Here is a 12,488-nt window from a genome sequence, read left to right on the forward strand (position 1 = left end):
ATTTCCATACTGGTGGGGTTAGCCCCGTCTTCCCAATGGGGGGCTCTTTCCCTCTGCCGAGCCTGCCGTTCCCAGGTGGAGGATGTGTTAACTGTGAAACTCTCCTGGGAGAGGGACTCCAGTTGCTGGATCTTGTGGGGGAGGGGCCTGTCTGGTTGTATCCCCCTCCCCGCTTCCAACTCTCCCTTCTGTGGGATGGGCACTTGCTTTTCACAAGCTTTCTTGGTATTAGTCCAAATCTCTGCCCTGGTCTGTGCTAACAAGGCACCAGTCTGTCTGGGGCTGCTGGCCTGGGCTGTTGCCCGGGTCTGTGACTCCAGGTGGTTGTCAGCAAGTCAGCATTTTCCTGGTCTGTTTACTGCCGAAGTCTTGGACTAAATTGCTGTATCTGATTCTGAGAACTGAGGGGGTGATGCCCTCCAGATCGTCTGTGCCTGATACACTTTCCAGGTGGGGCAGTGACCTGCCTTGCTTTGGCTGGATGCCTTTGGGTTGCTTTCACTGCCTTTTTTGGGGGTTAATCCAGCTGTTCAAATAGTCCCTTTAAAACAAAACCAGTACCTAGCTCAGAGACGCAGATATTGCTCTGGTTCACTCTGGATAAGCTTCCTTTTGGCCATCTTCCCCCGGAGTAAAGCATTTTTTAAATGATGCTTTTCTTCATTCTTTGGATAAGAATGAGAGAGCAACAACGGCCTATATCAAAGGATAATATTGTTATTTTTGTCTGGAGCAAGTTTGAGGGGCTTGGAGGAAGTAATGGGGGAGGCTAACATCCCTTTTCCCTAGTTTTCTGGGACCACTGCTGCTTTTTGGTTGAGTAATCCTGTAAATTAACAGCAGACTTCCTGCAACTTCAGGCTCACGATTGCTTCCTCCCCTCCAGGGGCATTGCACAGTTTCCCCTTATATATAGCAAGACTTCCTGTCATACCAGCCAGCATTGTCTAGGTCCTAAATGTAGGCACTGCATTTGCCTTGCCTTCTGAACACCATGCACACTCTCTTACTCTTGTACATGTACACAATGCCACACAGCTCCCATGTCCAGAAGCCACGGAAGGTGGAAGGTGGCCATGCTGGGGTTTCAGCTGCACACCCTTTATCCCATGGTTGGAGCCTTCCCAGGGGCTGGCCTCAGAACATCCCTGGTGCCAGTCTCTGGCTTGCTGTCTCTGTCAGATTTCCCAGCGCCACTGCTCTCCTTTCTGTGGTGGTTCAGCAATCCCTGTGTTTTCTTCCATATCCTCCACTGACAGGAGCAGTCAAACCCTCCCATACATTGTCAGGAAACACAATGCAGGCGACTGAATCACAATTCAGCATAGTCCAAGGATGGCCTGCTGCGATGGGAGTTGTCAAAAAGTGGCACTCAAGGTCTACTATTCTCAAACCACAACCTCACATTAGAATTCCAGACAATGGGTTTCCCACAATGGCTGGGAATAAAATGCCCTTTCACTGTGGGGCCCCAGCCATCTGTTGGCAATGCTGCCTCCATCATGGTGGGGTTTCCTCATGCAGCTGCCAGCCAGAGGAAGACGTCTCTGTGGTGATGCTGGCTGGGTCTTTGTGGCAGAGACTTGACTACCTTGATTGTCTTCTATTTGGCTGGGTTGCTGTTAAGGCAGCTGGGCTGGATTGGAGGTCAGGATCAGACAGATAAAATGGTCATGATGAGCATCTGTCGTGGTCTACAATATAAACTGAGTTTTAGTTACCTAAAGAAGGTCTCGCAGCTCATGTCTACCTGGCAAGACACCATTGCCACATGGCTTGACTTTTCAATTCTATCCTATCCCATCCTCGCCTCTCATGGAGGATGTGGAAGAGAATGAGCCGATGCTAACGATACTGCCAGAAGGACAATGATGGCCGAATATGTAAATGAAATGGCCAGAAATACAGTATTACGAAACAGTGGCCCTGCCACTTCCTGCTGGATAGCTTAGATTTGAAGAACTTCAAATCAAATTCAACAAATCAAATTTATTCAAATTGAATTCATTCAGCATGTGAGTTTGGGCACTCTCCTGAGTGGTAACGAGTATATCAAAAGTAGTAAATCTACTTGTATCCAGGTCTAAAGAAAATCTAACTGTTATGCATTCCTCCCACATATATTTGTTGAGCAGCTAATAATAACATATTAACAGTAGACGCATTTATTGAGGGTCTGCCATGTACTAAGCTGTGCATACATGCATGTGTGTGTGTGTGTGTGTGAGCCATATATATATATATATGACAGAATATATATTCTCTCATATATGCATGTATATATATATATTTTATCTTTCTTTTCATATGTAAAATATTTTCTCTCTACATAATCTCTAAGCCTCATTAATTCTACAATATTGATATTATCTCTACTTTAGATACAGGAAAATTGAGGTTGAGATATGTTAAGTACCTTGCCCAAAGTTTTTCTACTGATTCACAACCTCATGTTCTTTTCTTTGTTTTATGCCAGGTCAAGAGTCAGACACAGGTAAGCAGGAGTCAGTGTCCCAGCCTTTGCTCACCGGGGTCTGCAGTCTGGTTATTACCAAGCCTCCCAAAAGAACCTGATATGTTGCCCATGCCTTGGTTTTTGGATCACATGGTGATTGCAGATGTGCTCAGTGAGGTCTCCAGGAGAGGCTGTGTTTAAGGCACTGCCCACATGCTGGCTGTAGGATTTGGGGCAAGATACTTAATCGTTTTGACTCTGTTTTCTCATGTTTGAACTGGATTACACCTCCTGGTGGGTCTGCTGAGAAGATGGGAAGATGTCTGTATCTTCCTGTGTATGTACATCTAAGGTGTCTGTCACATGGCCAGAGCTTAATAAGGGAAAGCTGGCCTTATGAACTTGTTTTGAGCCTGTGCATTCATAGTTGGGTCACTTAAGCTCTATCTAGGTTTCTAAATCACATGTAGAATCTTCCCTTTCTCTAATGTAAATGCAACATCTTTCAGGAGGAGCTAAATTCACGTTGTTCCCGAGCAGCTATAAAAGACCTCTTGGCCACTGGAGGAAAACTCTGTGCCCACATAGGGATGCCACCTAGAAGCCAGCCTTTTTAAGCTGTTGACTTTTTCTTGCCCTGTTTTTATAGGTGTTTGCGGAAATGCCCAAAATGAAGAAAAGAATAGCACAGCCAATTCTGGGGTCTCCTCTACAGACATCCTGAGCTTCGGGTACCAGGGAAGTTTGTCACACACAGAAAACCAGGACAGAAATATTGAAGAACTAGACATGGTTGGGGCACAGAGCTTAGTGCCCAGGTTGAGACATCAGCTCTCTTTTCTGCCGTTAAAGGTAATCATGCTTGGTTCAGTTTCTATATCTGGAGGAAACAGAACAGGCTGTGGAGCCCAACAGCCTGGCCCCCAGGCCATTCCTGCTCTCTGTCTGCCATGTCAGGTGGATGGAAGTTACTTGGACCCTTTGAACCACAGCTTCCTCATCTGCAAGTGGAAGCAAAAGCCTGCATGGCATGGTTGTTGAGAAAAATGTACAGGAGAAGGCAGAATTCCTAGGGCAGTGCCTGGGTGCAGGCTCTGTGTGGACACCTATGGAGTCCTTAATCATTAATTATAATTGTTATGGTAATAGCAACATGAGGAAGTTGATTGCTGCCAATGGCGAGGCATGGGCAATCAGGCACCGCCTATTCTTGTCCTCAAATTGGTCCTCAAGCTGGGAACTCAGTGGCTTTGCTCTTGACCATACCCCGTGGAGGAAGAGGATGGGACCTGGTGTAGGTGTATGGAGGGCTGTGTGCTCCAGTTCCAGCTCTGCCGTCCTTTGCCATCTCTTTGGACTCTAGGTGGTATTGTCTCCTTAGGCCCCTCCAAATCCATGCCCCAGCCTCTCCATTCCGCTCTGGGCCCTGCACAGCTGGTGCTCATGGACTGAGTCAGCTTCTGTTTTCTGCTTTGCTCTGCCCAGGAGAAGCCTTGAGAGGACCCTGCAGTGGTGAATGAGTGAGGGCAGGGTGGCAGTGCTGGGGTCTCAGCAGCACACCCTTCATCCTACTCTCTCCCTATGCTGACACAGATTGGCTGTGTCTCTCTATGAAGAGCACAGCTCCTATCAGGGCCCATCAACCACTCCCTTCTCTCGCCCCTCAGGCTCAGGGGTGGTCACAGCACCCAGTGTCTCCAGCCCAAGGTGCTGAGCTGTTATTAATGGTTTCTCCAAAGGCTGCCAAGACCTTTGAAAACAGGTCTTCCATGACCTCTCCTCTCTCACTCAGGCTGAGTGCATGCCCTTCTCATTCTCGCTGGGACAACTTGCCGGTTGAAACAGGCAGGTTATTGCACCCTTTTCAACCTCATTTCTCTTTTTATGTCAGAGGTAATAATGCCTGTCCTCAGTTATGGGAACTAAGGTGCTGTGCCCAGTGTCAGGGAGGAAACATTTATTTTTCTTCTACTCATCTTACCTTCGTCAGCTGAGGCCCCGTAACAGAAGACGGATTGAGAGGAAAGCATGCACATGTATTTACCATAAGTTTTAGGTAACATGTGAGCCTTCATATGGAAATGAAGATCTGAAGAAACGGGTCTCCCTGAGTATGTTTTATAGTGGGCTTAATGAAGAATGGAGAGTCGTGGAGAAATGAGATAAGACAAAAAGCAGGATTATGTAGGCTGGGGAGCACTCAGCGAGGCCTGCTTGTTCATATTCCTCTCTGAGTCCCTGTGTCTTCCCAGATAAGATGCTCCATTGTTCCGGATGTAGGGAGGGTGTTCTCCCTTGAGGGTCTTATGCCCTGCTTCAGGGGAAGGTTAGAAAACCTTCCTAGGTTTTAGGGCCTGCTTCAAAGGAGAAGGGCAGGGAAAGGTCGGAAAAACCTTCCTGCACACGCTGTTTCTCCAATTCCCTCAATGTGCCAAGGTGCCCTATTTTGAGGTAGTGTGTCTTGACCCCTATCACAAGGGTCTGGCATGCGATAGGTCACCATGAATGTCAGTGCCTTCCTAGTTGGCCATGGTGCTCACCTGGACAGCACATCCCATGAAGAATTGGTTGCAGGAGGTCGGTGGAAGAACAGTGATAGTAGCTGCCATTAACTGAGTGCTTATCTGTGTGCCACGTAGTGTCCTGAGCACTTTGTATGTGTTAGCTCATGGAAGCTTCATGGTGACCCAATGAGATCATTCTTATTATCAACCCCTTTTATAGGTGGGAGACCTGAGGCACAGAGAGCAAAGCAGCACACCCAAGCTCTCTCAGAGGGCAGGTGACAGAGCCGAGACTGGAATCCAAGGGACTGGCCTCCAGAACCATAACCTTCACCCCAGGCCTTCCTCTGGGAGGTCCTCTGTGGCAGAAAGCAGGGCAGAGAGGCCTTCAGGCTGGGACTTCTTTGGTGGCAAACCTGCGAGTTGGTTTCCGGGGCTGGGAACAGTTGAGGGGAACAAGGGAGCTCTAAGACCATGTTCATGATGCAGGTTGTTGGACCCAACCCAGACAGCGCAGGTTCTTCCGGGTCACATGGCCAGCTTTGTGGCCAGATCACTCTGTGCGGCATGGTGGAGTTTACATTTTTACTTCAGATCTCACCCTCAGCAGTTGTTTTGTTCCTTGAATTTTAAAATTTAGACAAAATATCTTACCATCCATGGGGTGCGGAAGGTCTCTGAAAGAATCAGGGCTTCATTGTACAGCTTCCTCCAGCTTGTTTATTTTCCTGTGTGTTACTAGAATCTTCTGACATGCATGGTGATTAGAAAGCACTAAGTAAAGGGAGCAGATAGGACAAAAGATCCCATCTTTTAGGCATAGGGACAGCAGAACATGAACAGTGACCCAAACCTTCTGCCTAGAAATGGTGTCAGCCCAGCCCAGCACTCCCTCATGTTCCTCTTGCCTTGTCTGAGGTCACATGGAGAAGTCCTGACAAAGTTGGAAATGAATCCCCTGCTGGTCTAGTCCAAAGCCCAAGCTCTTCCTGAGGTACAATGCTGCCTATTCCTGAGAGCAGGTGAGAGCTAAGAGATGCCATCTGCCTTCATCTCTTCTTTATTTTTGTTTGTTTATGGCAGGGTTCTGGTTCTTCTTGCCCTCTGTCACCTCCAGAAATCAGTGCTGGTGAAATCTACTTTGTGGAACTAGTTAAAGAAGATGGGACACTTGGATTCAGCGTGACTGTAAGAGTTTTTAGGACAGCTTGAAAAGCAGTTAATAAGGTGTCCCTCCAGAGCCTGGGTGAACATTCCACTCAAATGGCAGCCTCTGACAGTGTGCCCAGCAAAGTGTGCACAAGTGCAAGGGGTAATAAAGAAAGTCAGTGGGGCCTGCATTGGGGGATGAGTTCAGAGACAAACAGAGAGTGAGTAGCCTCAGGCTGGGCAGGGCGTGCTCTAGGGAACTCCAACCACATGGGGATGCAGTGTGGGCAGAGTTGGGCGATGTGTCCTGCCTCTGAGGTCAAGCTGGACTGCAGAGAGAGGGAAGCAGAGTGGGGCTTCAGCGACACAAGCTAAAGGGGAGAGGGGCAGTCCACTGTCATCTGGCCAAGGATGGTTGGGGCAGTCCACTGTCATCCAGCACAGAATCAGTGTAGAGTCTTTTGCTCAGACCTCCCAGGGCCAGACCTCCATCAGAACTGGCATTTTGCATTTGGTTTCTGAGTTCTACCTGGCAGACCCTTGTGGAGGGAGATCACCTGTGTAACTGTGATTAACCAAGAAGTTGGGGAATGGCACACACAAAGCTGGTGAAAATCCAGTGGGAAGTTGGAAGGTATTGCTTTTATTACTGAGCATTGAAAGTGATCCATTCCCTTGAGACCCTGGAATGGGTCTAGATTTCAGAAATGTCACTGTTGAATTTAATTGTTGATGAGAAATAGAATGGCACCTCCCATCAAAGTAAGGAAATGCTATGGCTGAGTAAAAGTTCCAGAGGAAATTCAAGACATATGTGGATGGAGGGCATCCTTTGCTTTCCCCTGTGATAATGCTGTCACCTAGAGCAAGGATATATGTTTTGCTGGACCCTAAGCTTACAATGGAACTTGTCATCATTAGATAATTTTAAGGGACCAAGTAAGAAACCAAGCAGTAAGGCTCATGAATCCACGTAGAGTGAACAGGCTGATACCAAATATGGTCAATTTATTCTTGGCTTGGGGTAACAGCCTTATCAGACACCAAATATAGCTATTTCTCATCCAAAAAGCTCACTAAGTTTTGGGTAATTCACAAATATATATTTGCTGAGAAGAGGTTGGTGGTTTCCTTTGGCTGGCAAAAACTTGGATTTTCTTTGCATATATTTAATTTCAAAAATAATTTCTGAAATGTCTCACTCAAGTCCAAATGGCCATTTAACACATGAAAAACACTCAAACCCAGGAAAAGCCACAGGAATACAAATTAAATTAAAATGAAATTTTAAACTTTATATCCACCAGCTTGGCCAAATATAACTGGTGGAACGTAGAAAAAATGGTAACTGTCATACAAAGCTGGTAGAAATGTGAGTGAGTATGTCCATATTCACATAGGAATGCCATCTGGCAACATCTATGATAATGAAAAATGCACATATCCTTTGGCCCATCAAAGCACACAAGACGTGCCAGGCACAAGCCTTCAGGCCTGGAGTCGTATCCATCTACATTGGTCGCTACCTACAGAGAGATAGTGGTGCATCCCATGTGACCAGTTGCTGAGCATCTGGCATGTATCAGTGCTTGGGCTGGGGACATGCCCAGATCTCTCACTTAGCTTCTATTGTTAAGCATATGAACACCTAATCTTACTACTCTGTGGAGAATACAATCTAAACAAACGAATGAATACAGAAGACAGTGCCAGTTGGAGGTGAGGTCATGGGATAGAGTGGTGGGTAACTGGGGACTCCCTTAGCTGGGGAGCTTGGGGAGGCTTCGGGAGGAGGACAGATGGGTGGTGAGTTTTTCATTGTGTTTTTCAGGGTGGCATTAACACTAGTGTGCCCTATGGTGGTATATATGTGAAATCCATTGTTCCTGGAGGACCAGCTGCCAAGGAAGGGCAGATCCTGCAGGGTGAGAGATGGGGTCACATTGGGAGCTCTGGGCTCTGTGATGAAAAGAGCCCCGGACTGGGAGGGGCAGCCTCCAGGCCTTGCCCTGCTCCTTTTCTGAAATCTCGTGCAAATGATTGCCTCTCCAGGTCATGCTTTCCTCACCTGAAATGGGGGTGATAGAACTTGCCCAGCCCATCTGATAGGTTGGAGGGTCTGCAGCGGCCCTCTGGGAAGCATAGGTGATAGAAAAATAGTAGAAGCCTTTAAAGACTTGTATTGTTCTTTGGCCTTCATAGGAGAACATCCTGCTTCCCTTGGAGGATAAGTGGGCCTCGGTAACCCTACTCTAACATCCGGGGAGGACACCTGAGCCTTCTCTCTGCCCTTGCTCAGCTCCCACTGCCCTGATGGAAGGGGATGATTTTTATTGGTCTCCAAAACTGCCAGAACTGAGCCAAAAGGAGAACCTAGGATCTTACTTATCTCCATCTCTTCTGGAATTCTGGTGTCCCCAGCATCAACCATGTCTCCCTGACCTTTTTTTGAAATTAAAAAAAAATACACCCTGGAGATATAGATATCTAAGCGACTTGAAAATACTTTCAAAAAGGGTTTCACAGGAAAACAGGAGGAAGGAGAAGGTTGAACAGAGCTGGCTCAACCGTTCTGTGAGCCAATAATAGAAAGGCTTTTATATCCCTGATCTGTGATGTGCCTGAGAAGGAGGGAGCGAGGCTGCTCAGAGAGGCAGGATTCCTGCTGACTCCAGGGGGATGCCTGGCACCTCTGCTTCCTGTCCCGCTTCTCCAGGCTGCATGGAGGGGCAGCAGATAGTGGCCTCATGGAAGGGAACTTTCTGCAGCCCCAGGTGCCAGGTCATGACATCACATCCATTTCTTTCCCAGGTGACCGGCTCCTGCAGGTGGATGGAGTGAGTCTGTGCGGCCTCACCCACAAGCAGGCTGTGCAGTGCCTAAAGGGGCCTGGGCAGGTGAGTGGACCATTACTGATCAGCTTTCCTTCATTCTGGAGCTTTCCTGGACAACGTCAGAAGCTGAAATTGCCTCTGGGTGGGAGGGGGGCAGGCAGGAAACAAAACTTTTTCTTTTTTTTTCTTTTTTGAGACGGAGTTTCGCTCTTGTTACCCAGGCTGGAGTGCAATGGCGCAATCTCGGTTCACCGCAATCTCCGCCTCCTGGGTTCAGGCAATTCTCCTGCCTCAGCCTCCCAAGTAGCTGGGATTACAGGCACGTGCCACCGTGCCCAGCTAATTTTTTGTATTTTTAGTAGAGACGGGGTTTCACCATGTTGACCAGGATGGTCTCGATCTCTTGACCTCGTGATCCACCCGCCTCGGCCTCCCAAAGTGCTGGGATTACAGGTGTGAGCCACTGCGCCCAGCCAAGACTTTTTCTTTGTTAGTTTTTTTTCTCTTCTATTTCTTCTGCTTACTCTCACTTTTCTATAGGGATGTGAAAGCCAGGAGATAGCAGACAGATGTTGCCAAGTAAAAAAAACTCACCCCTGTAGACAGCCTTAGAAACTTACTGGTGGCTTGCCTGGATTCTGAGAATCAGACAGCAGAACAGAGAAGATAGAGTGAAGCGACTGCTCCAGCCTGGCTCTGTCTGCCCCAGCCCTGCTAGCCCTGTGTCCATGGGCTCTTGGGCCTTCTTACCTCCTTACCTTTGATAGGATGACCCCACTCTGCTCCCTGTTCATGCAATTCCCCCTGACCCTGTGTGGTACCCACCAAGGCCTGGGTCAGAATACTCTGGGATTCTTTTCCTCACAATGAGGTAGGAATTCAGGATGCCAAGAGCAGAGCCATTCATCCTTTGTGTCCCCTTTATTCCCTGCCTCACGGTAACTCAATGTTACCCTACTGTGTCAAGTCCTCTGCCTGAGGGTAGGAGCTCTAATTGTCCTAGTGTTCTGGGCCACAGAGCTGGCATCATCCTCTCTTGGCAACTAAAGAGTCAACAGAGACAGGAAGGATTCCCGAGGGACCTTCCAGCAAGCTGTGGGGCAGGGTTCTGGCCACTTTTTGCTTTCTTTCCCAAAGTGGTCTTCTGGTGTCTGGTGACATTTGCTTATATTAGTGACTTTGGTTGACCTATCTTGAGAACAGAGGCAGGTGTGCAGGCAGGGTCCAGTGAGCCAAGGTAACTGGAACTTGCCACAGCCCAGCGGGACACTGGCAGTGAGAGAGGGGGTAGCGGAGGGGTGCGGGGGGTACTGGGGAGTTGTGCCTGATGGGGAATGTTCACGTCTTAGAAACCTGATCAGGGAGAGCTGGACCACTCCAAGTGTGGCCCCTGGCTGGTTAATGGAGGGGGTGTTCCCTGTCCTGAGGGAGCCAATTCAAGGGGAGGAGTGTTTTAGAAGGAAGGAGGAGGGGAAGTGAGGGTGAGTGAGGGAGGAAGATGAGTGCGGCACTGTGTATGTGAAGTGCAGGTACCTGTGTGCTTCCGGTGCACTTGTCTAATAAGCACTGAGAAATCGGGGTCTGGATCCCACTGCATAGGCTAGTAGAGAGATTCCAATGAGACTGCATAGAGGAAACATCCCATAATTAAGAAGCATTTGCAGTCAAGGGAGTGCCTCCTGGTTGCCATATGAAGTGTAACCTGAGTTTGTCCACCCTTCCTTCTAGGTTGCAAGACTGGTGTTAGAGAGAAGAGGCCCCAGGACTACACAGCAGTGTCCTTCTGCTAATGACAGCATGGGAGATGAACACACGGCTGTTTCCTTGGTAACAGCCTTGCCTGGCAGACCTTCGAGCTGTGTCTCGGTGACAGATGGTGAGAGGAGAGAGAATTGAGTGTTACTATTGTCATGTTATTGTGTGCTGTTTTTGAATGGTCGGGTCAAAAGGGAAAGGTAGGAAGGCTTCCTCTGGGTTCTGAAAGGAAAGTGAGCCGGGGGGATCATGCTGAGATCGGCTTTCTCATGGAAGTCCATCTCATGGAATGGGTTTCTGGAAACAAATACATTTTCCCAAAATGATTTCCAGGCATCGTTTTGCCGCCAGCTTTCCTCAGTCCTCTGATCAGCCGCCAGAATGTTAATGTTTGTGTGAGTATTTAGGATGAAATTGAGTGAAAGGGTCATACATTTTCAGATATATTTGGCTTCACAGTCCAGCCTAGTCATTTATAATAAGGTCATCTGAGGAATGACTAGGCAGGTTGGGAGAGGAACATTCAGGAATCTAGCCTTGTTATTAGCATCATATTAAAAAACAAATGCACAGTCAGTTTAGAGGGATGTAACTGCATGTTTTCTGATGGGTTGCACCTCTGCACTTCCCTTGTGATTTTGGTATTTGCCAGGAACACATTTATTTCCTCAGTAAGAATGCTGTGGACCTTAGCCATGTTTTAGTTCCTTTATCGAGATTTTCTGGTTTTGCTGCAGAAGATGCAAAGCAGATTGAATGCAAGGCAGCCATAGGGTTGGGGTGGGGCAAAGGGGGAACACTTCTGCTTAAATGAAGTCTCCTCTGTCCTTACCCCTTTGCTCACTCCCATGGGGCCTTTGAGAAGCTGACTCCAATTAGCGGAGGAGGCTTTATGGCGATGGTAGAACTGGTCATGCGACACACCTTCACATAACTGCTTCACATGCTTCCACTCTTGCCCTGGTGAAAGTTTGCAGGTCTGTGCTCTGTCCCTCTGTGCATTGATGCCAGCTGGGTTGCTGGCATCACAGAGGTAGTCCAGAGGCCTCTTTGGTGGACAGACCATGTATGTGGCCAGGTATGTTCATCCTTGGTGCCCGGAGGCAACTGTTTTGTCTTATGGTCAGCCTACATGGGTAAACAAAATGGCAGCTAAAGCACTGTCCATAGAGTTGGCCATGATTTTCTCCATGGTCGAATTAGGCAAAATTTAGTTTCAAGCATACTACAAAATGACTAAGGTTCTAAAGGAGTGATAGGAATATATGTGATACAAGTTTTAACTAAATGCCAAGAGCATGTTTTATATGCCGATCAACTGTGTCTTTATGTATAAGGATAGTTGAGCTATCTGTAATTGTGCTCTTCAGTGTGGTAGCCACTTGCCACATGAGGCTATTGAGGACTTGAAATGCAACCAATCTAAATGGATAAAATATATATTGGATTTTGAAGGCTTAGTTTGTAAGAATAAAAAATATCTCATTAATAATTTTTTCATATTGATGACATGTTGAAGTAGCCATATTTTAGATATATGGGGTTAAATAATATTATAGTGTATTTGATCTGTTTCCTTTTACTTTTTAAACTGTTTTATTTTTTTTTTGTTTGCTGTTTTATTTTAATGTAGCTATTTGAGAACTTCAAAATGGCATTTGTCGTTTGTATTTATAACTCACATTATATTTCATTAGACAGTACTAATATTGGACATACATAATGTCCTCTGTCATAAAAATTAGCAAAAGAATTATTTTAATGTAAAAGAAACAATCCATCTACTTGATA

The 12,488-nt window shown here is 47.1% G+C and overlaps 1 protein-coding gene across 11 annotated transcripts in view; it reads left to right on the forward strand.

Annotated features, from left to right (window-relative positions):
* The window catches only part of FRMPD2 (FERM and PDZ domain containing 2), a 123,677-nt gene that overhangs the window by 94,341 nt on the left and 16,848 nt on the right, over window positions 1–12,488 (forward strand). For 7 of the 11 annotated variants that reach the window (XM_035267736.3, XM_035267735.3, XM_035267739.3 and 4 more), the window contains 6 exons: window positions 2,477–2,494; window positions 3,105–3,307; window positions 6,043–6,147; window positions 7,940–8,033; window positions 8,920–9,005; window positions 10,671–10,818. In XM_035267736.3, the coding sequence (XP_035123627.1) occupies window positions 2,477–2,494; window positions 3,105–3,307; window positions 6,043–6,147; window positions 7,940–8,033; window positions 8,920–9,005; window positions 10,671–10,818 (654 nt within the window). The remainder of the gene's footprint in view (window positions 1–2,476; window positions 2,495–3,104; window positions 3,308–6,042; window positions 6,148–7,939; window positions 8,034–8,919; window positions 9,006–10,670; window positions 10,819–12,488) is intronic. The other 4 variants (XM_078343963.1, XM_003734444.5, XM_035267737.3 and 1 more) reach the window with 1 other exon arrangement.

The sequence above is a fragment of the Callithrix jacchus genome, chromosome 12, assembly GCF_049354715.1.
Source record: "Callithrix jacchus isolate 240 chromosome 12, calJac240_pri, whole genome shotgun sequence".
Lineage (NCBI taxonomy): Eukaryota > Metazoa > Chordata > Mammalia > Primates > Cebidae > Callithrix > Callithrix jacchus.